This window comes from Lagenorhynchus albirostris, chromosome 18 (genome assembly GCF_949774975.1).
Source record: "Lagenorhynchus albirostris chromosome 18, mLagAlb1.1, whole genome shotgun sequence".
In the NCBI taxonomy this organism is placed as follows: domain Eukaryota; kingdom Metazoa; phylum Chordata; class Mammalia; order Artiodactyla; family Delphinidae; genus Lagenorhynchus; species Lagenorhynchus albirostris.
This window is the reverse complement of record NC_083112.1, coordinates 11379093-11405847: the sequence shown is the minus strand read 5'-3', so window position 1 is coordinate 11405847 and position 26755 is coordinate 11379093. Positions and strand designations below refer to the sequence as shown.

The 26755-nt window shown below is 39.1% G+C and overlaps 2 protein-coding genes across 2 annotated transcripts in view; one reads left to right on the top strand and one right to left on the bottom strand.

Annotated features, from left to right (window-relative positions):
* The window catches only part of NBEA (neurobeachin), a 627916-nt gene that overhangs the window by 192077 nt on the left and 409084 nt on the right, over window positions 1-26755 (bottom strand). Inside the window, exon 40 of the mRNA XM_060128644.1 lies at window positions 8365-8501. Coding sequence (XP_059984627.1) covers window positions 8365-8501 — 137 coding nt within the window. The remainder of the gene's footprint in view (window positions 1-8364; window positions 8502-26755) is intronic.
* Window positions 4236-6530, top strand: MAB21L1 (mab-21 like 1). Its single transcript, XM_060129025.1, has one exon. The coding sequence runs from the start codon at window positions 4671-4673 to the stop codon at window positions 5748-5750; it is 1080 nt and encodes a 359-aa protein (XP_059985008.1). The 5' UTR covers window positions 4236-4670; the 3' UTR covers window positions 5751-6530.

Genomic DNA, 26755 nt, shown 5'->3' with positions numbered 1-26755 from the left:
TTTTGCCATTGTTATTTTGAATGCTTGAAAGTGTTAAGGATCACAATAGTTAATCATTTTATATGCATTAATACTCCTAAAATTTATGATAATGGTATGCTTGTGACTTTCTCCAATTTTTTTCATAATTGCACATTTTAAATCAAGGCTGCCCAATCCCACTAATGGGCATATACCCTGAGGAAACCATAATTCAAAAAGAGACATGTACCACAATTTTCATTGCAGCACTATTTACAATTGCCAGGACATGGAAGCAACCTAAATGTCCATTGACGGATGAATGGATAAAGAAGATGTGGCATATATATACAATGGAATATTACTCAGCCATAAAAAGAAACAAAATTGAGTTATTTGTAGTGAGGTGCATGGACCTAGAGTCTGCCATACAGAGTGAAGTCAGAAAGAGAAAAATAAATACCGTATACTAACGCATATATATGGAATCTAAAAATAAATAATAATGGTACTGATGAACCTAGTGGCAGGGCAGGAATAAAGACGCAGATATAGAGAATGGACTTGAGGACAAGGGTTGGGGGGAAGGGGAAGCTGGGACGAAGGGAGAGAGTAGCCTTGACATACATAAGCTACCACATGTAAAATAGACAGCTAGTGGGAAGCAGCCGCATAGCACAGGGAGATCAGCTTGGTGCTTTGTGACCACCTAGAGGGGTGGGATAGGGAGTGCGGGAGGGAACCTCACGAGGGAGGGGATGTGAGGATGTATGATATGGGGATGTAAGTATGCATATGACTGATTCACTTTGTTGTGTGATAGAGGCTAGGGCAGTATTGTGAAGCAGTTGTACTCCAGTAAAGATGTATTAAAAAAATATATTGAGGCTTCCTAATAAACTAAGTAAATAGAATGGAAAAGTCAAGTCGGTTAGACCTTACAATCCCAAATACCATTCAAATGTAAGCATCTCATACTGTCATTAAATCCTGAGATTCTTGGGTTTTTTTCCTTCAATTAGGTCAGTTTTCTTCAATTATCATTCTATTATTAGCTCATGTCAAAGATGTCTGAAGAGCATACCAATGAAAACAATTAAGCATTTATATCCTAAAGCATGGGACACACGCAAACTTTCCTTCTAGTACTAACCACTATGATTATATTTATAGTAAAAAAAATAATATAATTAAGACTGGTGTTATTAGAGTTGTTTTATGAACTCTTCACAGAAGTAAATAAAGCGATTTTAAGCTATCTCCATGTATTACACAATCATAAAATAACTAGTTCAATAGGCCAAATGATATTTTTTAAAAATTACTATAAAATAGTTAAATAAGTTGCTCCCACAAAACAAGTCTATTTCCAAAGCCTAGATGAAAATCAGCAGAACTACACAAAAATGTACTGTATATTCTCCGTAGGTCATTTCAACAACAACAACAAAAAATTACGGGATAGAAAGCACACTCAGAATAGTTTAATTTTCCCTTCAACAATGAGAGGTGCCTGACATCGCTGAAAGGATCAGCTACAGAAGGCAATTCGTTTCACGTGTTCAGTGTAATAGAAAATCACTGTGTTGCAGCAACAAGCGCTACTTGCGCTGAAATATTATTCTAGGGCGCCCAGTTCACCCACAGTGATAAGGACGGGTGCCTGAATCCTATGTTATGTAAATCACTGTCAGCTCCCTGCGTAAAGGGTGCTGAAGGAATCAGCTCACAAAACACAGTCCCAGCGTCCTTGAAACCGAATGACTTCACTTCCCGGGAACACTCTAGGACTAACGAGTTTCTTAGTCCTTTTCTCACCATCCATTTTCTTCTTCAAAGTGCAAATCGTTAGTGAAAAGGCCCTGGTTACACCAATTAGTTTGCACGAAGTGCTCTGGCGTTTAGCTTTGCTTTAACCCAATTAAGCCGCACAGTGAGCCTCGAAGATGCGCCACCTGCGCGCCTGGCTCCAGCGCGGCTGCCCGGCGCCCCTCGCGTCCTTCCAGTTAGACCCACCCGGACGGCCGCGCCACGGTCCCCTGAACGGCCCTGGGGCCTCTGCGTCCCAGGCTGCCTCCCCTCCTCGACAATCGGGGGCACCTGCAGGTGGCCCAAGAAATCGAGTGGCCAGGTCTCTACCGAGCCACTCTGACCTGAATCCAAGGAAGAGCGCGCGGGGCGCAGGGGCCCGCGGCCGGCGACCAGAAAGCGCGGGCTCGGCCGCGACCACACGTGGGCCCGGGCGGCGGCCGGGCAGGGGGGCGCGAGGGCAGAGAACCTGGCCTGGAGCGGACGTGGAGAAACCTGGGACATTAAGTAGGGTTTTAAAATAACCCATACGCACGCACACACACCAAAGCCTGCCTATGGGACATGCAGCAGAGAGAAGAAGGAAGGATGGGCCGGGAGTGTAGAGCAGCGGAGAGAGGGGACCAGCGGGAAGCACGCAGGACCTGCACTGTGTGGGGACAGAGGTGGCTTTTCCCCAGAGACCAGGGCACATCTTCGCCTTCTTGGCCGCAGGTTCTCCGGCTCTGATTTGCCTCCTCTTCCTCCTCTTCCAACTGCCAAAAGGTAGCAACGCGTTCACCGCATCGCTGGCAAAGTGGGGAGGGGCTGGCGGGTGCGCCCAATCCCTGCTCCTAAGGGAATGAAAGGCTCTTGGGGAACAGAGTAGGTGGATGCCGTGAGCCCTGAATCTAATGTACTATTTTAAGCTAAATCGAAATCTCCCACTCTTGGATAACAAGAAAGTATGATGCTGTACCTGTGCAAAGAAGAAAAAAAAAAATCAAAAGCTTGAGTAAAAAGAGGGAGCCCTGAACAAAATCTTGTTACAAGTGGCTCTGAAAGGAAGTGCCTACAAACCTGTTCCAGGAATTATAGGATTTTGCTGGAAATATTCTTAATTTGAAAGAGATGGCATCAAAATTAAAGGTAGGGAATTAAAAATCTGCCTAGGTTTAAAAACAACTACAGAACCCCTAAGTAGTATTTCTTCTATTTCCTGTACATTAAGGACACAGTTGGTACCACCAGGAAAAAAAAATATTCTACATAAATCCATTTCCCCCTCCTTTTTCAAGGTTCCCAAATTTAGAAATGTTGATTTCTCTCAAAGTTTTCAAAAATGATACTTAAATTTAAAACCCCGATGACTGCAAATTAATTTTCTTTAAAAATCTTAACCATTTCCCTTAATCAAGTGACATGAAATAGTATAAAATCAGAAGTCTACTGTCAGGTGACCACTAAGGACCCTTAGGAGAGGAGATATACCCTTAATTATGCATCTGTAAACAGGACAGAAACCCCAAACCTACAAATTTTCAGGTTAGGTATCTGCCAGTAGGTTAGATGATCTCTCCTGAATTTTCACGTATTAAAATACAGCTCATTAGGAACTCACATTAAAATAACCTCTGAATCACAGAGATAGTTTACTGCACAAATATTTCTGCCAATGCGTACAAAACTTAGTGTCCTGGTTATAATGTTGGGCAAAGTACAAAGAGCACTGCAGATGGGGGGAGGGGTGTACTAAACGTTTTTGAAACATCCTAACTTAAACTGAGGTAGACAATATCTAACAGCAATAATTTTCAGATTCCTTTCAACAACTGCAAATGAGAGAAAACATAGGTAAAACACCGCATAACATCTAAAAAAAATCATTCTAACATAGAACATCCAGAAAATTATACAGGTATTAGTCCATCTAAAGCCAACTTGCATATACATGAAAGAGCAAACTCCCACCCTGCATTCAAAAAGACCTCGAGGATTAACAGGCATTAATGATCGTCCTCTAAATGCAAGTTAGTGACTTTTGTTTTAGAAAACCCCATCTAGTTCACCAATTGATGGATGACCATTAGTACACCTGTATTTGCATTTCCTCAGTAAAAAGACAAGCAGGGTTTTCAAGCACAGAAGAGAACCACTTTGCCAAGTCTTTTCAAAACGTCAATATGCTTCAATTAATACCAAAGCTGAGAGATTCCTCTTGATCTCCAAAACTGTCTAGGTGGCTTGGGTGGTTTTCTGCCCGGCAGCAGCCTCCCACCTTTAGTTTGTGTGCCTCTATCCACGAGGGGGGATTAATTAGCCGGGCTGGAGCTGACAGAGGCTGTGGTGACGAGCCCAGTGGCGATTGGCCGCCAGCCTGCCTGGCCCTGCCTTTATAATTTCCACACGAGTGCATCTGGGCTCTTAGACAAACCAACCGCAGCTTCTTCTGACATATACACACGCACACTCACCCCCGACACACACTCAGCACACTTTTCCTCCATCTAACAGTCCTGCACACACCATGATTACGGGAAAGCGTAAATAAATACGGAAAGGGTTGATTATTTTGACTACTGGAAGAGCCTTGCTGGGTCTCAGCGCAACTTTTGTTTTTATGACTGAGAAGGTGATCTCTCCATGTGTTTCTCTCACACAAGGATTCTTTAAAAGAGGAAGAGAGACAGAGAGGGGGGAGAACAACCTTTCACTTTAAGACCGGCTGGGCTCAAAGATAAAAGGAAGGGGAAAGCGGCGCTAGGAATCCACCGCTGCAGCACTTCGGAAAGACGTTTCTGATACATTTCTGAGCGCGGCGGCCCGTTTCTCCACCGAAGTTGGCTCCAGCTCTAGCAGCCGCATTGGATCCCACAGCTTATTGCGAGACTCCGGTGTACAATCCGGATCTCTGCCCCAACATGATCGCGGCCCAGGCCAAGCTGGTCTACCATCTGAATAAATACTACAACGAAAAATGCCAAGCCAGGAAAGCTGCCATTGCCAAAACTATCCGGGAAGTCTGCAAAGTAGTTTCCGACGTCCTGAAGGAGGTGGAAGTGCAGGAGCCCCGGTTCATCAGCTCTCTCAACGAGATGGACAATCGCTACGAGGGCCTCGAGGTCATCTCCCCCACCGAATTTGAAGTGGTGCTTTACCTTAACCAAATGGGGGTGTTCAACTTTGTGGACGACGGCTCGCTGCCCGGCTGCGCGGTGTTGAAGTTGAGCGACGGGCGCAAGAGAAGCATGTCCCTCTGGGTGGAATTCATTACCGCCTCCGGCTACCTCTCGGCGCGCAAAATCCGGTCCAGGTTTCAGACGCTGGTGGCTCAAGCGGTAGACAAATGTAGCTACAGGGATGTGGTAAAGATGGTGGCAGACACCAGCGAAGTGAAACTGAGAATCCGAGATAGGTACGTGGTGCAGATCACCCCGGCTTTTAAATGCACCGGGATCTGGCCCCGGAGTGCTGCCCACTGGCCACTTCCCCACATCCCCTGGCCGGGACCCAACCGGGTGGCGGAGGTCAAGGCGGAAGGGTTCAATCTCCTGTCCAAGGAGTGCCACTCCCTGGCCGGCAAGCAGAGCTCGGCCGAGAGCGACGCCTGGGTGCTGCAGTTCGCGGAGGCAGAGAACAGACTGCAGATGGGGGGCTGCAGGAAGAAATGCCTCTCCATCCTCAAAACCTTACGGGACCGTCACCTTGAACTGCCAGGCCAGCCCCTGAACAATTACCACATGAAGACTCTGGTTTCCTATGAGTGTGAAAAGCATCCCCGGGAGTCGGACTGGGACGAGTCTTGCCTGGGTGACCGGCTTAACGGGATTTTGCTGCAACTTATCTCCTGCCTGCAGTGCCGGCGGTGTCCTCACTACTTCCTACCGAACTTAGATCTGTTTCAAGGCAAACCTCACTCGGCTCTCGAGAACGCTGCCAAACAAACGTGGCGACTGGCAAGAGAGATCCTGACCAACCCGAAAAGTTTGGAAAAACTTTAGAGGACAATTGAATCGAGAGCCGAAATGTGATTATACTATTCTTAAAGTTCTCATTAAGTGTAAACTTCCTGTTCGATTCCTATCTAATATTCCACTGGACAGTGCAAACAATCTCTTCCTTAAAAAGGAGTACTAACACAACGTTTAGGCATCATCTCACCCACCCCTCCAAGGGGAGAAAAAGAAGTAGGGAAAGCGGATGGAGAACACCCCAAACTCACAAGTATTAGAAGAATTCTTTACAAAGGATTTCGTATCTCCCTTGAAAAGGACACAGTAACACCCGGAAAACAGCCTGGCTGTAATGCAAGACCACAGTGAACACTGCTTAACCATCAAAGGATTATAGCAATCCTGGCGATTTAGGTGCATCTGGCTGTGAGTAAACACGATTTGGATATGCCATCTGAAGGCAAGTGTAATGTATATTTTAATTTGTAACAAATATTGTGATCTCACGTTGTCTTTGAAAGTGTGGATGTTGGTGTTTTGTGATTTGGTGAACAGAAGTTAAATGGCCATTTTGGATACTTCCAGACATTTTCCACTAACAAAGATATAATTTAAAGGTAGATTTCCTCCTGGTACTTTTATCTGTCTTTGAAAGTGTCTGAACTTTAAAAAGTTTACATTTTGTTTCAAATATATTGCTTGTTCTATTTCTAACATTCCATAAATATACTTGAAATGTTATTTAAATATATTCAAAGAAATTTGAATTCAGCTTATATAATAACGCTTGAATATCTGAATTATATATTTGAAAAATGCACTTGAAATACACTGGATAATTACTTTTGTGATTTAGATTTTAATTTCTGTTGCTGGTTTTTATTTAATTAGAAGCTAATAAATGAAGTAAAATAAAAGTTGTTGTGTCTCACTTTAAATTGTTTTCCTGTCAAAAGATGTAATGCTTCACTTTGAAAACTGAACCCACTTGAATATTTTAAACCTTCTGAGAAATATGCTAATGAGATAATTAAAAATAAAACCTTAAAATATTGGCGAAAAGCTCTTTTTGTATAGCTACAGAATACAGTGATCTACTGTCAGTTTCTGACTTACTTATAAGACTAGTCCATTCTACAACAGACGCAATTTAAATCTACCTTTGAAAGCTTGCTCTTCTGGGTTAATATTTTTGTAGAATTTTTGATAATATAATGATGAAATATGTCATGACAGTCAAGGTTGCTGAGTTAAAAATCAGACCAACTCAGAGGAAATGAACTTAACAAAATCCTAATAAAACTTTTAAAATTTGTATATGAAAACTAACTACGCTAATGAAATGAAGATAATTTCTGACCTATTTTATGCCAAGCCTTATTTTATGCAGTAAGGGTTCCACTGGCAGAATAAATGAATCAGAAATCCAAAATTACTTATTACTTCATAGGGCAAGCCAATGATAAAAGCATAAAGACAAATTTTAAATTATTTAAAATCATGTGCACTACATTCAAACTCATTTTCAAAATGCCATCCTTTTGCAGCTAGAAGTTAAAGAAGTCCTGTGATTATCCCTCAGAGTATTTTAAGAGTCAACAAGTGCGGGAGGGGCTAATCACCTGTGGGCCTTAGGGTAGTTAGTTAACTCAGGTGGGGGTACATTTTAGACTTTCAATTGCTACTCTACAAATAGTGTTTTAGAATGCTTTACTTCTATATATAAATTAAATATAAATAATAAGGTTCTGGATCTACGGGAGCATTTGCCTTTCGCTATTTGAGAACTGCCTCTGAAAAATACTTCAAAGGAAGATCTTTGTAAAATGATGCTTGATTATCTAGCATGACACTTATGTTCTTGAATTCTTAGCCTCAGGAAAAAAGTTTACAAATTGCACGATAATATAAAAGTTAAAACAACAATAAAATTGATTTCAGAAGAACTGTAGAGGTATAGAGCTGTTGAATACTCAGGTTTTAAAATTTACAAAATAAGATATAATAAACAAATATTTATGCATTTCAAATCATCTGAATATATATTGTCTGGCACTACACCCACAGAAGAATACAAACTTTAAACATCTGAGCGCCAGTATGTACTATGTATACACATTTTAAATGAAAGCTTCTCAGATAATTGATTTCTCTTCCCCTTAAAATCACATATAAAACCCATTCTTATTTCAGGAGATGAAAACTGGATGTAATAACGGAGATGAATTTAGAGCTAAATGTGCTCTGTAGTTTTCTTACAACCTTTTAATGAATTATTATTCATACTGCAATGTACACTTTTGGAAATTAAAAGTGATCTTAGTAAGAAATGTCATGAGACCTTTCCCAGTCTTCCCAGAGAGCCTGAGATGCTGTACCCCAGGAACCTGGGAGCAATTGGCTTCACTACCAAATCTGCCGAAGTGTACACAAAGGCACTCATAGAGAGACCGTTAAAATGTGCATGCTCTGGTATACAGGATTTAAAGTTAATATATTCTTCAATCCCATAAAATAGAGCATGTGTTATTTCATTCATTTTATTTTCTATAAGGATGAGAATGTGCTCCCCTCCCCCACTGTCATTCAAAACCAAGCAAAATTTAAAACCACTTCCTGCCACAAAGCCACCAGTGCTGTACACGGAATCACTCAAACTCACTTTCGTGTCGATCTTCTTGAAGGCAGGATCATCCTCATCCACCTCGAAGTAGATTTCTGTCGTGGTGATGGAAAGAGTCCCCTTGGCCACCACCACAGGAGCAATGAGCTGGGCAGGAGTGCTGAGAACAACTGGGCCTGAAAGAGAGGGTACGGGAGTCAGGCTGCGCCTCTGCGCCCCTCTCCCGCTCCCTCCCAGAAGGGTACCACAGGTTTTTAGTTTTAGATATGCACTGAAAAAATAGTGTCTATATTATGTCTTTCACGTGAGATAAGCCTGCTTAGCTTTTACACACTACCTTATAACGAGACTAGAGACAAATAATTCTTTAAAATCTCAAGAGATCAGAATATTGAATAAGTGACTTTCAGTAAGCGAGTCTGCAACCTCTGCTTAGAAATCCTACATGGTTAGTGAGGCGCTGACCTTAACCAGCTTAAAAGTGCAGAACGGACTCTCTTAAGGCCCCGATTCTCCACTGAGCATCAACGGCGTTCCGAGATACGCGCTGGGCAGTCAGCGCCGTCCCCAAAGACCAGCCACCGTGAAAACCCCGTCCCTCTGGGCAGCAGCGTCCCCCCAGGATGGGCGGGAGGACGTGAAGGGGTATAGGGTCTAATATATAAATTCCACTCCGCTAACGGGTTTGCATCTTGCAGGCAGATTAATATCGACATCCTAAGGCGCACCGCACACCGATATACGCGCAAACACGGACATGAAATACATTTTTATGCAGAAAAGAAAGAAAACTGTAGCAGTGACTTTTCTCACCGAGCATAGGTCAAAAATGATGAAATTGTAAGACACTTGAACAAAACGATTCTCAGAAAAGCATTTGAAAAGTTGTTTCTCAACTTGTGGGACGAGAGAGACTAAGCTTCAGTAAAAGAAATGTTTTATAAAGTGTGCCCACTAAGGCGCTGACTTCGAATTCCCTCCATCTGAGTTAAAGTCGAAAATTACAAATTTCACATATTAGAATATTAATTCAAAGTGGCATTACTTAACTGCTCCTTTAAGGTTCCCCGAAGGGGGGACATTCTTCTCTACCCTCGACTTAAAATAAAGACTTAGAAATCAAAAAAATGTTATTTGTTTTTCTGTAGCAAGGGTGCATCATATTCCCTTCCACCCCCGCCCCCCCAAATGCAGACAAATGAGTCACAGTAACAGCAGGAGGAAAGCAATGAAAAGGCAGGCCCCCTGCGGTTGCCCAGGCCCGGTCCCCCCGCCCCCCCCGCCGGCGGTGGCTCCTCGCGGGGAGACCGGCTCGCACCGCCACCGCCACGGCCGCAGCGAGCAGGCCCAGCCCGGCGGCGCGGGGACTGCAGCGGAGTTCGCGCTTCCAGGGCGCAGCACACACCGAATCCACGACCGTCCTGCACAAAGCCGGGCGTTTCTGCCGCGGGAGGACCAGAGAGGAATCGGTCGGCTGCTGTCGCGCTTAAACGGGTGGCTATGGAGCAAACTGTGTCAGTGTCAGCCCGCACCGCCGACCGTGACCGCCTGCCCGGGTCAGGCTAACGCCAAGCCCCTGCTTTGACTTTACGGCTTTCTATCCCCGACGAGCCCGCTCTGGGGGGCCCGGCCCCAGGGCGCGCGGACTCCCGGCCTGGGTCTCGGGCGGGTAGCTTCCGCCTGAGCCGAGCGGAGTCGGGGGTCCACCTCGGCTCCATAAGGTTTTTCTTTCCAAAGGGCGAAGCGGTCGATCTAGAGCGCCACTTTAAAGGCTCATCAATCTTAATCTAGGTTGCTCAAGTAATTATGCCCGAATCTCTTGTACGATTACAAGTGGATTTGGGTTTCTATTCCCCAGGCCCTCCTTTGTGTTTATTGGAGGGTCTGTGCGCGCGCTCTGCGGCGCCTCCTGCCTCCGCGCCCCCTCCGAAGCCCCCAACGCTCGGGCCGGTTCGAACCGCTTCCTTAACCCTTAAGCCACCGGGACGCTCCTCTGGATGCCACTTTTCATATTTCCCTTCAGGAGAAATCCAGGAGGTGTACTCTTGATTGGAGTGAGGTGAGAAAGAAGGTGACCTGATTCACATCGGAAACAAAGTGTCTTCTTACACATCGTTGGGCCTTGATAAAACCTCAGAAAAGTCGTCATTCTAAACACAGAAAGCTAGTGATTTCTGGTTTAACAGAGATTTCTGGCATTTGGAGACGATGAGTGGTCAAAAACATTAAAAATGGCGAACTGCTGCGTTCTCTTAAAATATAATTTAACATATCCAATCAAATTGGAAAAAAAATAAAAAATCATGATACACATTATCAAAACCATACAAACTAATTTATCGAGATATACAGTATTACGAATTTTACGTTCACAATGCCATGAACTTTTAACGGGGGGCACATTTTCGCTACCTGTTTGCGTTTCTGAAAGGCGACCCCGTTTTCCTTTTGATTTTACTCCAATCTCATTCTATTGAATTGAGATTTTCTGGGGGTTTATAAAAGGGCTTCGAACTGGTCCCTGTTTAAGAAAGACACTCATGAAATATTCAGCCTTAATAGTGTGTCATTTTTACCCTTGTCCTTTGGAAATCTCCAATTACAACTTCCAATTCCATAGCATGTTTAAGGAGCGCTGGGTCTTTTTGTTGTAGCCTTCAGGGAGCAAACCAGCCGCAGAGAGAACAGAGTTAATCCACTACAGCAATACAGAGAGGGATTATGTTTTAATCCCCTTTGGGGGAGTCTCTGGATCCGATATTAAAATGTTTACATAAGGCACAATCACAAACCAGCAGATCTTCCATATGGAAGATTTTGTTATTTGAAAACCTTGGATCCCTTTCCAAATAAAAGTAGTTTAGAAAGGGCAGCATGTCTAGATATCAGAGAGATGGTGAGCTGGGAGATTCTGTTCTAGACGATAACTAGGTACAAATTTAATCTCATAACTGTTTGGTGTAGTGAGTTGGGGTATGAGTATAGATATATTCATTCTAATCAATACTATGGCAATAAAAGGATAAATTATATCAGTGTCCTCAAGCACACACAGAAGGTGACAGATATTAAAAGACAGTGAAACAAATGGATGGGACAAAACCTCCTCCCCTTGTATTGCTGCATACAATAGTTTAAAATTCTACCATCTGAAGTGGTAACTAAAGGAAAAATAATTTTATTTACCTTTTAGAACTGGCACTATAATGTTTAAGAAATATTGATCCATTACTATTTTTGAAAGGATAGGGATATTACTTGCCATTAATTTAAATGCTAATTTAAAATCTGAACTAGAACAAAGATCACCCAAGCATAATGGAAAGATTCTTTAGAAGAATAAACTTCTCTTTAGAGCCATGGGATCTTTAATCAGTTGAGAGGGTAAACCTAGAGTAGAAAATACATATGTTTTATATTTAGGAAGGGAACTATTCATCAAATATAATTTAAAGTTAGAATGTTAAAAACCACTTGTGGGTTTGGAGGATTCTACTGAAAACATAATTCTAAGCCTATAAGTCTTAATACATCAACTTTTAAACAGAACTTTACAGTTTACACAGTTCTTTTACATTTTTATTTAACTACCAGTTCAGTGTTCACAATTTTGGGGCTACGGATGTGTCAATACCTTCCTGCCAAAGACCACCAGGAACATAACTGTAGTGTAGAAAGTTGGGTTGATTGCTCACTTGCAGTGAGGGAAACATGGGAAGGAACCATGAGATGACTAAGTAAGAGGGTATCAGAAAGGACTTACTGTATTGTAGGATCAGGGCTTTTGTTAAGTGATTTGGGGAAGGGTTCAGGAAGGCAGGGCTTTGCTCTGGGTTGGGCTCTGTCAGGGAGTGGCAATAATTCTGTGATTGGAGATCTTAATAACTCTTATCTAGGACTAGACCTAGGCTAAAAACTGTAATTGACAAAGAAGTAGCAGTCACTCCTATAATGACGGAAGGGGGATGTTAATGTTTAGGCGTTGTGCAGAGTGACCCTGTTTTTGTCTGTGCTTAGACAAAATTACAAAGTTGTTCTTTGCCTCACATCATCACGTGGCCTTGTCTGATGCTGGTATTCTGTGAGGTTGTTTATGTCCAACAGGAGAGCACCATGGCGGAGCTGTGAGCCCCAGGCCAGCTCCCAGTGATACCGAGGCCTCCTTGTAAGGGTCAGGTCCATTTGTTTCCTGAGGTCAGGGGCTGCTTTTCTCTTCCTCAGATCCAGGAATTAATCATTTCTTAAGGGGGGTCAACAGCATTCTGGCTATTAAAAGTCAATTATGGCGATTAAATTCTCAAACGATGCTAAAATTCTTTACAAGTTTCAATATAAAGCACGACAAAGAATATATATACATAGGGACAAGGAGCTGAAGTTTAATTAAAACTGGCATCGTTACAATTATTTGATGACTTTCAGTTGGCAAAAACTATACTTAGTGTACATGAAATTATGATGTATTTTAGAGTCACTTGAATATTCTCTGACCTTAGTTTAACATTAATACAATTTTATCAGCTGTATGGATTTACTCCAAACTCACTTTGAAACCACATGTTCAATTTGCTTTTGGAACATGTAAAAGACCATTATTTTGGGATAATAAGCATTGACTAATCTTTGTAAAATTACTAAACTTAAAATCCTGCATTATTTAGAAGAAATAAAACTAATCTGAGATCCTTTACGTTTACTGAAAAATGATATCACTCCAAAAAATTTTTAAGATGAAAATATAATAGGTAAAAACTTACAGCTCTATAATGTGATAAAATTTGTAGGAAAATAACTAACAGCATGAGTGACTGAACACATCTAAAATATTTATCACTGCTTTGGACTTATTTTTAAGTAGGGTACTATCAATTTAAAGAAAATGTTTTCCCCACAGAATTAAAAGAATAAAATGTTTGAATCTCAAAGCAACTGAAGAATATGAGAATATGAGAAAGTTGGAACTTTGTTTTGGAATCCTAGGAAAACTTTAGGCATTAAGAAAATGGAGGTGTCTGTGTATGAGCCTGAGGGAGAGGGAAGTTAGGAGGAAAATGCTGCAGAAGATCTGAGATTCCTTTTACCCAGAGTACTTACTTCCCTGGGTTTCAAGCATTTGAAATGCCTCAGAAAAAAAGAAAGTATAGTAACAAAATCTCTACCAGTGACGCTTTCCTTTATGTACAGAGAATATTGTTAGTGGTCCAAATATATTATCAGAACAATGATGCTCTGAAATTTCCAAAAACTTTTCTTGTGATGAAAAGAGTTACAGAATATTTTTGCTTAAATCAGGAAAATATAACTTGAACAACTGATAAAATACATAACCCAAGTGTTATAAAGTTAACTTCCAGCATTATTATCTCCTTCCCTAGCATACACACACCACACTACTGATTATATAAACACTGCATAAATCCAAATTTTATACCAAGCTCACTGTGCCCAAGAAGTGGCCTCTTTGTGCTCTCTGGTGACTTTCTGAACACAATCTATCCTTAGATTGAGATGAACAATAATCAATCATCCCCACAGTGCAGTGGTTTCCTTAGATTACTACTGTACAAAATGAGACAGGTGCTTGAGAATGCCCATGAATCTTTTCAGATCTGAGCAAACCTACCTCTGGTAAAACTCAGCTTACCAGAGTCTGAAACAGAAACAGAAAGAATGGAGCCCTCTATATAAGAACAATTGAAGGCTGCATTTTAACAAAGTATCTGTTCACCATGGTAGAACATCTATCTAAAATCTCATTTAATGTGTTTACAATAAATAATTTTTAAAAGTCCTGAGAGAGAATCTGATAGGCTCTAACTTTAACATACCATTTATGTTTTTTGATTCCCTTGTAGGACAGATAATACTTTATGTTAAAAAGAAACAAACAGAAACTAGTGCATTTTCTACAAAGACAAACTTTATAGAAGAAAAAGCTTACGAAGCATATACACTCTAAGTAAAATATTACTGACTTATTTACCAGCACAAAAATATACTAAAAACAGTGATAGTTTTTATGTTCATTGTGATAATTTGCGCTGCCTTTTGATGCACTAAGTGAGCCAGCTGAGATTTGTGTTTCTAGTTATATCACATTCAGTTCAACATATGGAATCCATTTTTCACTCTCTGGAAGAGTATTGACTCTTTTATAGCACTAGGATATCATTTAATGATCAAGAAGAGTAAGTTCCTACTAGACTGGATGAGTGAATAAACCAGGGGAGATGACTTAAATCTACTGTACGAGGAGGACTAGGTCTTTGCACCTCTTGGTTGGACTAGTGCCTTGTCTTTAAGTTCCCATGGTTTCCTGGGCACATCTTTATTGCAGCACTTATATCAGATATTATGTGTTTAGAAGGCTGTTTCTCCCACTTGGCATAAGCTACTTGAAGACTGGGGCGTTATCTTCTGCATCTAACACAGGCTCTGTCACATAGTAAGTAAGCATCTGTGTTTACGGAATTGAATATAGAATATAGAAAACGATATACACCATTGTTGCATTTTTATGTCATAGTAAAAAGGTCAATTAAAATAATAGATTACATCTTTTATATTTTTCTGGAATTGATTTCAAATCGTTCTTTAAAAATATGAAAAACATTACATTTTATAGAAGAGATCAATTTAAAATATGCTGAAAACCAGTGAGTTACAATGTAATTGGTCAGTCCAGCTATATTACATGCATACTATTATTTTTTTAAATGACGTAATTTTATAACTGCCATATTTTTCCCAGTGTGTAAGTTGTTTCCTCTTTGTAAATTAAAAGCTTAGAGAGACATTTAACTCAGCATTCATTCATTCATTCATTCATGTAGTCGACAAAAATTATACACTGTTTTGTGCACTGAGAGAGAATGCAATAATGTATAAGACATGGATTTTACCCACAAACAGCTTAAAATACATAGTAAAGATAAGAAATACACAGGAATAAGCATAGCATAAGGGAGAAAGGGTTTAGCTAAGCGTTGTTAAAGCACTTGATGTATATGATTCTCATTTGTTCCTCATAATGTACCTAGGAGATAGGTACTGCTATGATCTCCATTTTACAGAGAGAAAATGAGACTGGGAGCTGAAGTAACTTAGGGAAGGTCACACAACTAGGAAATGGTAGAGACAGGATTCAAACCCGGTGATCTGACTCCAGGGTATTTACTGTTATGTATACTGCCTCCCACCAAGAGAAGGACAGAAAAAAAAGTTCTATAGGCATTCACAGAACTGTGATGCTTTCCAGCCTTTGTGGGGGGTCAGGGTGAGGCAGTGAACTGAAGTGAGCTGTGATGGATGGGTAGGAGTCAGACTGGTACACATGCAGGGAAGAGTGTTGTGAAGTAGGAGAAGAGTTTGAACAAACAGATGCAGGATGTGGACAGTAGGAAATAAGATGGGCCAGCGATTAGGAGGTGTAAAGGGGAGCAGTGTGAGACGGGACTGAAAACACACGTAGCCTCCAATGTCAGGTTTTTTTAGGTCAATGAACCAAAGATTAAAGCTCAGGTATTACAGTGTGGAGCAGTGGTGTCTGTCCTTTTTCGGAAGCTCACACATCTCTTAGAGAAGATGACTAAATATATGGCCCCTTCCTAGAAAAATTCACATGTGAACATTCATCCATCCTGACCGCATAATAAATGAAGTATTCATATTTTGGAGAAAATGAAATTTGGTTATTTATCTTAATGTCTTCCTCTATCTAAAGATTTTTCTGCCTCTGCATTTATCGTTATCCCTTTTTCTCCAGAAAATGTAACTTTCCTCCTGTTCAGGTCAGTTACTCTCTCCATCTGGCATTCGGTCCTACCCTCCTCCACTTTAGCTGCTCTTTTATCTTGGTCTCCTCTCCTTTGTTAAGCTTCTGGACTTCAGTTTTCACCTCTTAGTTCCTCATTCCTATTCACTCCTTTTGGCTTCACCCTCATCCTCTACTTAGGCCAAGGTGTTAGGGACATACATATTAATTAATATGCTAAAAGTTTGGAAAAGTCCTTCCATCAATTAAAAAAAAACACACAATCTGCGTAACATTTTATTTTTAAACTCAGAATTTTCCAAATACCTTTAACTATACTCTTTTCTCACTAGCATATTTCAAAATAACTGTGTTCCAAGGAATACCAGTTTGAAAGTGACTGAGCCAGAGTTCCTTGACTTCTAAAGCATGCTATAGACATAACTCATTTCACTGCACTTGGCAGAGACTGTGTTTTTTACAAATTGAAGGTTTGTGGCAACCCTGCATCCAGAAGCTTGATAGAGCTTTTTTTTTTTTTTTTTTTCCCAATAGCACTTGCACACTCCAAGTCTCTGTGTCACATTTTGGCAATTCTCATAATATTTCAAACTTTTTCATTATTATTATATTTGCTATGGTGATGTGTGATCAGTGATCACTGACATTAATACTGTAATTGTTTTGGGGCACCATGAACCCTACCCATATAAGACTAAACTTAGTTGGTAAATGTTGTGTTTGTTCTGACTGCTCCATGGACCCTTCCATTCTCTTGTCTCTCTCTCTCCCTATTCCCTGAGACACAACAATACTGAAATTAGGCCAGTTAATAACCCTGCATTGGCCTGTAAGTATTCAAGTGAAAGGAAGAGTCACAGGTCTCTCACTTAAAATCAAAAGCTAGAAATGAGTAAGCTTAGTGAGGAAGGCATGCTGAAAGCAGAGACAGGCCAAAAGCTAGGCCTCTTGTGCCAAGGAGTTCGCCAAGTTGTGAATGCAAAGGAAAAGTTCTTGAAGGAAATTAAAAGTGCTACTCCAGTGAGCGCATGAATGATAAGAAAGGGAAACAGCCTTATTGCTGACTGGAGAAAGTTTTAGTGGCCTGGATAGAAGATCAAACCAGCCACAGCATTCCCTTAATCCAAAACCTAATCCAGAGTAAGGCTCTGACTCTCTTCAGTTCTATGAAGACTCAGAGAGGTGAGGAACCTGCAGAAGATAAGTCTGAAGCTAGTAGAGGTTGGTCCGTGAGATTTAAGGAAAGAAGCCATCTCCATAATATAAAGGTGAAAGGTGAAGCAGCAAGTGCTGATGTAGAAGCTGCACTGTACAAGCAACTTATCCAGAAGATCTAGCCAAGATAATTCATGAAGGAGGCTACACTAAACAACAGATTTTCAACGTAGATGAAATGGTCTTCTACTGGAAGAAGATGCCATCCAGGACTTTCACAGCCAGAGAGAAGAAGTCAATGCCTGGCTTCAAAGCTTTAAAGGACAGGCTGACTCCTTCGTTAGAGGCTAATGCAGTTGGTGACTTTAGGTTGAAGCCAAAGCTCATTTACCATTCTGAAAATCCTAGGGCCCTTAAGAATTATGCTGAATCTATTCTGCCTGTGCTCTATAAAATGCACTAACAAAGCCTGGATGACAGCACATCTGTTGACAACATGGTTTACTGAATATTTTAAGCCCACTGTTAAGACCTACTGCTCAGAAAAAAAGGTTCCTTTCAAATTATTACTGCTCATTGACAACGCACCTGGTCACCCAAGAGCTCTGATGGAGATGTACAAGGAGATTAATGTTGTTTTCATGCCTGCTAACATAATTTCCATTCTGCAGCCCATGGATCAAGGAGTCATTTTAACTTTCAAGTCTCATTATTTAAGAAATACATTTCAAAAGGCTATAGCTGCCATAAATAGGGATTCCTTTCATGGATTTGGGCAAAGTAAATGGAAAACCTTCTGGAAAGGATTCACCATTCTAGATGCCATTAAGAAAATTCGTGATTCACGGGAAGAGGTAAAAATGTCAACATTAACAGGTGTTTGGCAGAAGTTGATTTCAACCCTTATGGATGACTTTGAGGGGTTCAAGACTTCATTGGAGGAAGTAACTGCAGATGTGGTGGAAATAGAAAGAGAACTAGAATTAGAAGTGGAGCTGGAATAGGTGACTGAATTGCTGCAATCTCATGATAAAACTTGAAGAGTTGAGGAGTTGCTTCACATAGATGAGCAAAGAAACTGGTTTCTTGAGATGGAATCTACTCCTGGTGAAGATGCTGTGAAGACTGCTGAAATGACAACAAAGGATTAAGAATAGTACATAAACTTAGTTGATAAAGCAGTGGTGGGGTTTGAGAGGACTGAGCCTAATTTTGAAAGCTGCTCTCTTGTGGGCAAATGTTATCAAACAGCACTGCATGCTACAGAGAAATCATTCGTAAAAGGCAGCATCAATCCCTGTGGCAAACTTCACTGTGGTCTTATTTCAAGAAACTGTCACAGCCGCCCCACCTTCAGCACCCACCACCCTGATCAGTCAGCAGCCATCAACATCCGGGCAAGACCTTCCACCAGCGAAAAGATTCTGACCTCCTGGAGGCTCAGATGACGGTTAGCATTTTTTTTTTAACAATAAAGTATTTTTACATTAAGGAATGTACATTTTTTTAAACACAATGCTATTGCACGCTTAATAGACTACAATATGATATAAACATTAAACATAACTTTTCTATGCACTGGGAAAACAAAAAATTCCTGTGCCTCGATTCATTGTAATACTTGCTTTGTGGTGGGGTCTGGAACCGAACCTGCAATATCTCCAAGGTAAGCCTGTCTTCTCTCCTGTTCTCTTTCTGCCTGACTTCCTTCTTGGTATCCCTGAGGAGCTGTCCTTTGTTGGCCAATTAAACCTTGTTGCTCCACAGGGGATCTGACTTTGGGCTACTACTCTTCTACTTTTATATTCTCACTTTCCTTGGGTGATCTCAGAGGTTTAAATTATGAGCTCCATGCCCAACTTGGTTCTCAAATTTCAAACCATTCTATACATTTGAAAAATATGGATACCCAACAGACCAATCTGACCAGTCATCTTCATTCTTCTCTCCCCTAAAACCCTGCATCTTTACATTCCCAAACACATTTAACAGCTTCCACATCATTTCTTCTCCCGGGACAGATTCCCCTCGTTCTTACTCCTCACAACTGGTCAATTATCATGGTCCTTCACATCTTACCTCCTAAGTGTTGTTACAAGTTGCCCTCCTCTCCTCTTTCCTCCACCACCAATTTAGTTTAGGCTCTCATCACCTCTGATCTGGACAACAGCCTCCTGCCTCAAGTCTGGACATCCTAAAACCATAATCTGTACAGTGGCCTGAGTACTTTTTAAAAAAACATAAATTAGATCTTTTCATGCTTAGAAGTCGTTCATTGTCTCACTGTAGCCTTTAGGATAAAATACAGGTACCTCATGGCACAAAATGCCTCCCACCCCAGTAACCTTCAGAGATTTCTGCCTCATACTTCTACCCGAATAATTCAGACCTACTGTAGTTTCACAGAGAAGGTGGTAGTTTAGCATACTATGTTTACATGTCGTCTGTAACAACTCCAAATCTTTTACTTATGATTAACTAAAAGGAATACCCATCCAGAATCCACATGGCGGTCAAGGGCCCTGTTTTGTGTTATCATGGCTTCCTTTGTAGATGTAGGATTTTTTTTTTTTTCTTTTCATTATCTGTCCTCCCTCTTCACTGTAAACTCCTTGAAAGCAGGAACTTTAATCATATGTGTCTTTTTGCTCCAAGCACCCAGCGTAATGTCTTGTGCACAGTAGATATTCAATATTTCATATGTGTTTTGTTTGGATAACCACATCCAACCTGAGTCAAGTTGGGATCTGGAAACAGAGAATAAGGACCCAACAGGTCCTTCCAGCTCTTATCTTTATTGTGTGCGATGAATTTTGACATTTTCTATTTGAATCTTTTCTTTGCATTTTATTTCCTTTACAGATAATGCTGGTAATAGTCCAAGTAATTGATTTGCTAACACATCAATGGGTTATAATTCAGGATTTAAAAATAAAACCCAAAATAAAGCACTGATGTAGTAGAATGAACAAGGGCTTTCGGAGAAGGAAAAGTGGGCTCACTTCTTGGCTCATGTATTGATATTTGTTATATGATCATAAATAAATACCCCAACGTCTGACCCTAAGTTTCCACATCTTAGAATGAAGTATAATACCTAATTCATAGAGTTGTAAAGTTATCTGCCAGCATCATTTGCCCATCCACATTTACTCTTTACTACTTTAACTAGCTCATTCCACCCACCCCCGCACCCCGAAAGCTTGCTGGTGAATGAAGACTCATCCATACAACCCAATCTTAGATGCAAGATTTATTTTTAAAGAAAGTTTTCTGTGATATTTGGTTCTTAACATTCCTGTTTTAGATACAAATTGAACTGAAATAGCACTACAACTGTATTTAGCTGTTTCATCTGTTAGTGACTTAAAATGAAGGAAAAATTCAACAGAACTTTGAGGAAAAAACACATAAAACATTACTATCTGTCATCTTCTGATCAATAAAACTGCCTAAACATTTTATCTGGAAAGAAGATATTTAACAATATTTAGCCAGCAAACTGAGGCTGACTTTCTCTTCTTTTTTGCTGATAAAAAGTTGTTCTAGATTTATATTTATTGGACTGATGATTGATCTGATGGAGCAGATGCTACTGGAACAACTACTTATAAATGGATTTCCATGTAAAACTTGTCCTTAGTGCTGACTGTTTATGTTGAGGTACCCTTGCAGGCTGTTGCTCTGGCTCCATAGCACTAAGTCATCGAAACAAAATAATTAAGTAAATAAAATATTTTCAGGATGCAGAGAGACTAATTTGTCTTTTTGTATGGCACTGCTCTAAATGTAGTGGCAAAATCAGTTTTCTACCTGTTTGCGAATTAGTGCCAAAGTCTTTCAGAGGGAGGGCAGAGCACTCAGAGGTGAGGCAGTGATGAAACCTCACCTCTTCCTCTTCTCCACGTTGCTAACGCCCAGAGTTCGGCATTAGGAACAGTTTTGTTATCTCACACTTTTTTTCCCCTCCAAGTGTGACAAATGTGGTGACCCACATGTTTTCAACAGGTGAATAATATCCTCATCATATCCTCTTTAAAAAACATGACATTTGAAATATTAGCTGCCTACATATAGGAGAGAGATGGTCTATTGATAAGTGAGTTGAGTTGTTCATTGCCACTACTTTTCAGGTTGGTAGTAAATATAACTATAAATCTGTAGAGGGATTACTTTGTGGGAAACTCTCCATACAGAGAAAACAGTAAAAAATAAAAACCGGTTTCAACTAGAACACTGTATTAGAAAGAACAGACCTCATCACTGTGGTTTGTGAAAGCTTTGCAGCATAACAAAGAATGGCTTATTCTTAAAATAAAAAAAAGATGTAAGAACATTATATATAAGCTGAATCATGGTTGATGTCTAACGAACGTAGTTGAATTATGTCCTTTTATTATATTTTAAATTTACAAAGTTTGGTTAGTGGGATGTTGTTACACTTAAAAGTACCTTAAAAGTGTTTTTATAGACTACAGAATCCATGGTTGGAGAGGACATGCATTTTTGGAGATACAGAAAGATGGATACAGTAAAGTATTTGCAGACTCTAAAATGGCCTTGTAGACATTGTAAAAATAATGAAGGCTAAGAAGGCTAGATATTCAAGGTGAAGCTTTTACTGATTTTCACAACTTTTCAGCTGAATTAAAAAATTAACTTAGAAGTTTAAGTATTTTAGCTTTTGTAAGAAATGGGCATGTGTTAATGTTGTCTCTAAGAGTTTTGCGAATTCTGTTTGAAGCTGAACACGAACCCTTTGGGTATACTATTTATGACTGCAAAGCAACTTCCTAATTCAAAGAGAGAGAAAAAAGACTTATAAAGACTCATAAGGCTTTTTCAACATCAAATAGCTTTTACTAAACAACATTTTGATGAGTTAAGTGTGAGTGAGTCAGGGACATATGGATTAAATTTCCCTTAAAACACATTTGGGTTTAAAAATTAAGGGGAAAATCCTGAGCAAAATGCATTTCAGAGAATCCAGAATGTTTAAAAGATATTTTCCCCTAAATACAAATTATCAGGTTGATTCCAGTCTAGTTAGACTTTGTAATTAAAACATCTTAAGTGTAACTTTTAAGGAATTTTTTTAAAATACTAGTTTTTTCAGGAAAAGAATCTTCATTAATCATATTAGAATTGGACTGTGTGGAATAGTTAGGCCTGACTCAAGCTGACATGATCTGAGTCAGAATTTATCTGCATCTATGAAACAACTGACCTTGTTCTCATCTATAGTATTTATATTCTTATTCCATTAAACAATTATAGTAATTTTTTTCTGTGCTTTCGGCTTATATTCCTTATTCTTTAAATAACACATTTCCCTGAAAAACTCTTAGTTTTTAGAATTCTGTTGTTCCTTTCATTTTATTATTATAATTTTCTAGACTCTTGAGTTCTTCCTTCTTGTATGCCCTATACTTTGCTTTTATCTTCCTTTCTTATTAGCTCAGTTTTTAGGTAACATTCACTCCTTAAATAAGCAAGTTTGCCTCTGGTAGATGAATATTTCAAGTTAGAACATTTAAAGGCCTAAATTATCTATCTGATCATCTTAATTGTCTACTTTCACTTATTAGGGTACGCATATTCTATACCATAATTCCTGGTTATTTGAGTTGCTGAGTAGGGGTAGCAGAACTGATTCTCCTGCTGACTTTTTTTTTCCTATCAGTCTCCGAACCCCAGAGTTCTACATAGTCACTAAGTATTCAAAAACTGTTACTGAGTAAGTAAATGAGTATGTGAAATGCAGTCAAATAGAGATTTAGGGAGGTAGGAATGGTCAACCTTAAAAAAGTTCTAAGTAAATAAGTGCAGGGGGCCAACTGTACAGTGATGGATGGTAATTAGAATTGTGAAGGTGATCACTTTGTATTTATACAGATGTTGAATTATAACGTTGTATGCCTGAAACTTTCATAATTTAAAAAAATTCTAAGCAACAGTTTCCTCCTCCGTCCCTATCATTTGATACCTGCTTTTAGTTTGAATTGGTAGAACAGAGATTGTACGAAATGCAAAGATTTGACTGGTTAACAATAAGAAAAACAGTCTGAACAGGTACTGCCCTCTAAACATCAGTGAAAGTGCATGGGAACTGTGATGAGCTTCAAAGGTGAGTCACGTGGGGAAAGTGATTGTCATTTAGGAGAACCTCCCACTGACCACATTCTATTTCTCTTAGTAGACCTCCCTTATTTCTATATTTTTCTCATTCTTAAATTCACATAACGCATTTCTTCTAAGTTTCGGATTCTTGACTTTGATTAGAGTATGTATGCGTGTGTGTGTGTGTGTGTATGTGTGTGTGTGTATGTGTGTGTGTGTGTAAAGGATTGTAAATCTACCATTTTGAAACCCATCCCCACAAAAAATCCAACACTTACACTCTAACACTTCTTCCCCATGTTGCTAGTTCCCTATACTAATTATTCTTTTTAAAATATTCAAAATAACATTATAGTCCATTGGTTATAGGACATCTTTTCCATGTGATAGAGAGAGTTATTATTTTTTTGATTAAGAGTCACAGTGGTATCTTGATGTTAAAAATGGGGACCTTAAGAGACATTTAGTTAAAATGACATAATTAGTAGAAACTGGGATGGAACCAAGATTAGCTTAACTTTAGATGTTCATACACTAGAAAAGACAAGCAATGAACTGAGTCATTATTTGAATGATTTAATTAGTATGAACATATGATCTGATAATTCAAGCTCCCAAATACTTAATTTCAAGAGCTCAAAAGTTTTATTTTGTCTCTTTGTTCTGGTATAAATTAACTAGATAATTATCTCAGCTCTCCAGTTTACCTATAATGAAACTTTTTCAATGGGAACATTTTAAGGGCAAGTAATGTTGTTACATTTCTTCATGGTTCAAAGGTACATGGGATATGGTTGATAGCCTTAAGGAATTTACAGTCTAAAAGGAGGGATAAAACATATAGAACAGCATCTACAAAACAACGCTTTATGTAATAAGTGACTTAAGATTAATATAATCAAAATTTGGGGGGCAGTTATAATAAAAAACATAGATAATAACCAGCATTGGGAAGAATGTGGAGAAACTGGACCCTCCCACACTGCTGATGGCAATTAAAATAATGAAGCCACTTTGGAAAACAGCCTAGCAGTTCCTCAAAAAGTTAAAAATAGAGTAATTATTTGACCCAGCAATTCCATGCCTAGGCACATACTCAAGAGAAAAAACTTATGTTCAAATAAAATGTTGTAAATAAAAGTTCATAGCAGTATTGTTAGTTATAACAGCCAAAAAGTGGAAACGAACCAAATGTCCATCAACATTTGAATGGATAAATGACAAAGAATGGATAATGTGGTACATTCACACAGTGGAATATTATTTGTCATAAAAAAGATATACATGTTATGACATGGATGAACCTTGAAAACATCATGCTAACTAAAAGAAGCTAGTCACAAAAGACTGCATATTATATGATTCCACTGATATGAAATGTCCAGAATAGGCAAATCTATGGAGACAGAAAGTAGATTAGTGGTCCTCTAGGGCTGTGGAGGAAGAATGGGAAAGTTGGGGGGAATAGCCAAAGAATATGAGATTCCTTTTTGAGGTGATGAAATGTGCTAAAATTGTGGCAATGGTTGCATAACTGTGAATATACAAAAATCATTAAAATCATTGTGCACTTTAAATGGGTCAATTGTATGGTATGTGAATTGTATCTCAATAAAGTTGTTGTCAAAAAATGTTATGGGGGGCTTCCCTGGTGGCGCAGTGGTTGAGAGTCCGCCTGCTGATGCAGGGGACACGGGTTTGTGCCCCAGTCCGGGAAGATCCCACATGCCGCGGAGCGGCTAGGCCCGTGAGCCATGGCCGCTGAGCCTGCGCGTCCAGAGCCTGTGCTCCGCAATGGGAGAGGCCACAACAGTGAGAGGCCCGTGTATCACAATAAAAAAAAAAAAAAAAAGTTATGGGGTGATAAGGCTGGCTAGTGAATATTTCACAAAGTATTTTATTTAAATAGGTATAAAAAAGGGTAGAGATTTTGATAGGAGAAGATAAGGGAGGGTGTAGATTAGAGATGTGTGAAGGATATTTCAGGTAAAAAGAGAAGTTTGGACATTGGCGGTGTGGGCTTGTAGAAAATCGTTTAAGTTATTTGACATTAAATACATGGGTGGATTGTTGGTAATAACAGCTTACATATACATAAACAAAACATTTTTAACAACTTACAGAACTGATAAAGCATGAAGGGCCATCATCATTAACATTAACTCAGAATTCTCTAAATTAGCAAAATTACTAACATTTGGAAGTAACAATAAAGGAATCCGTATGAATTCTAATTCTATTATGTAAAATATTTCTATTGTTACCCGCATATGTGACAGAACTACTACTCTAAAAGAAATTAAATATATTCTATTAGTGGGAGACAAGCCTTTCTATCAATTGAATTAAATCATTCACTTGTCAATTCACACAAATTTGAGTTAATTTTAAATTTTAGTTACTCAATAATTACTTGAAGAAATAACCTGCCAAGCTAAATTTCAAATTAAAATAAATAATTGAGATTTTAGATTAAAATCAGTTGAATTACACAAATTAATTTCAATGTTTTAAGTAACAATATAATTAGTAAGTTGAAATTTTTAATTACATATGAAATCTTAGGTGCTAATTCACTTTGGTCAATCTCTACAAACTAAAAAAGCAATTAAAATAAATTAAGTTAGGTGTTATTAATGTAATAATTGATTGGCATAGTTCTATATTATAATCATATTAGCCATTTGCAACAATACATAATAAATTGAGTAATTACTAGTCACACATATTTAACTTGCCTCTTGAGATGAACAGCTTGGGAAGAAAGGGAACTAAAAGTGAAACAGAAAATTGTATGACACTTAAAACTGTAGAACTTTGCGGACATCGTATCTTTATTAAAACTAGAAAATTCCAAGGAAAATGGGGAAAACATGAGAAAGGGTCAATGTTTAAATACAGTTGTGCTGAAAATACCCTGTCAGATTTTTTTAACTTACTAGATGATTTTGGGGAACACATATATAAAACTAAAATGAATTATTATGCTTATTCATAAACTTCTAAGTATATCTACATATTTATTTAAAGACACTATTTTGTGTATTTTAGTTTGTGCCATATACTACATATTTTTAAGGAAATACATTATTTTATACACTTGTTAACCTTATGCAAGCTACTTAAATTTGTCTTGACCTCTATAACCTCATTTGTAAAATTAAGGTAATAATAATTGTATCTACTTCTCAGGATTGTTGTGACTATTAAATAGGTTATTGCACATGAAGCCCTTCAAACACCACCTGGTTCCTAGCAAGACATGCTGGCTATACTTCCTCTTTTTCTTCTTTTTATAAACAGAAACTGATCCTAAGAAAGACATTATTATTTAGCAAATTTTGACTTCTGAGACAGAGATAACAATTATTTGGATAAGAA

Coding starts and splice junctions, on each gene's coding strand:
- MAB21L1 (XM_060129025.1), top strand. CDS start 4,671: ATGATCGCGGCCCAGGCCAAGCTGGTCTACCATCTGAATAAATACTAC.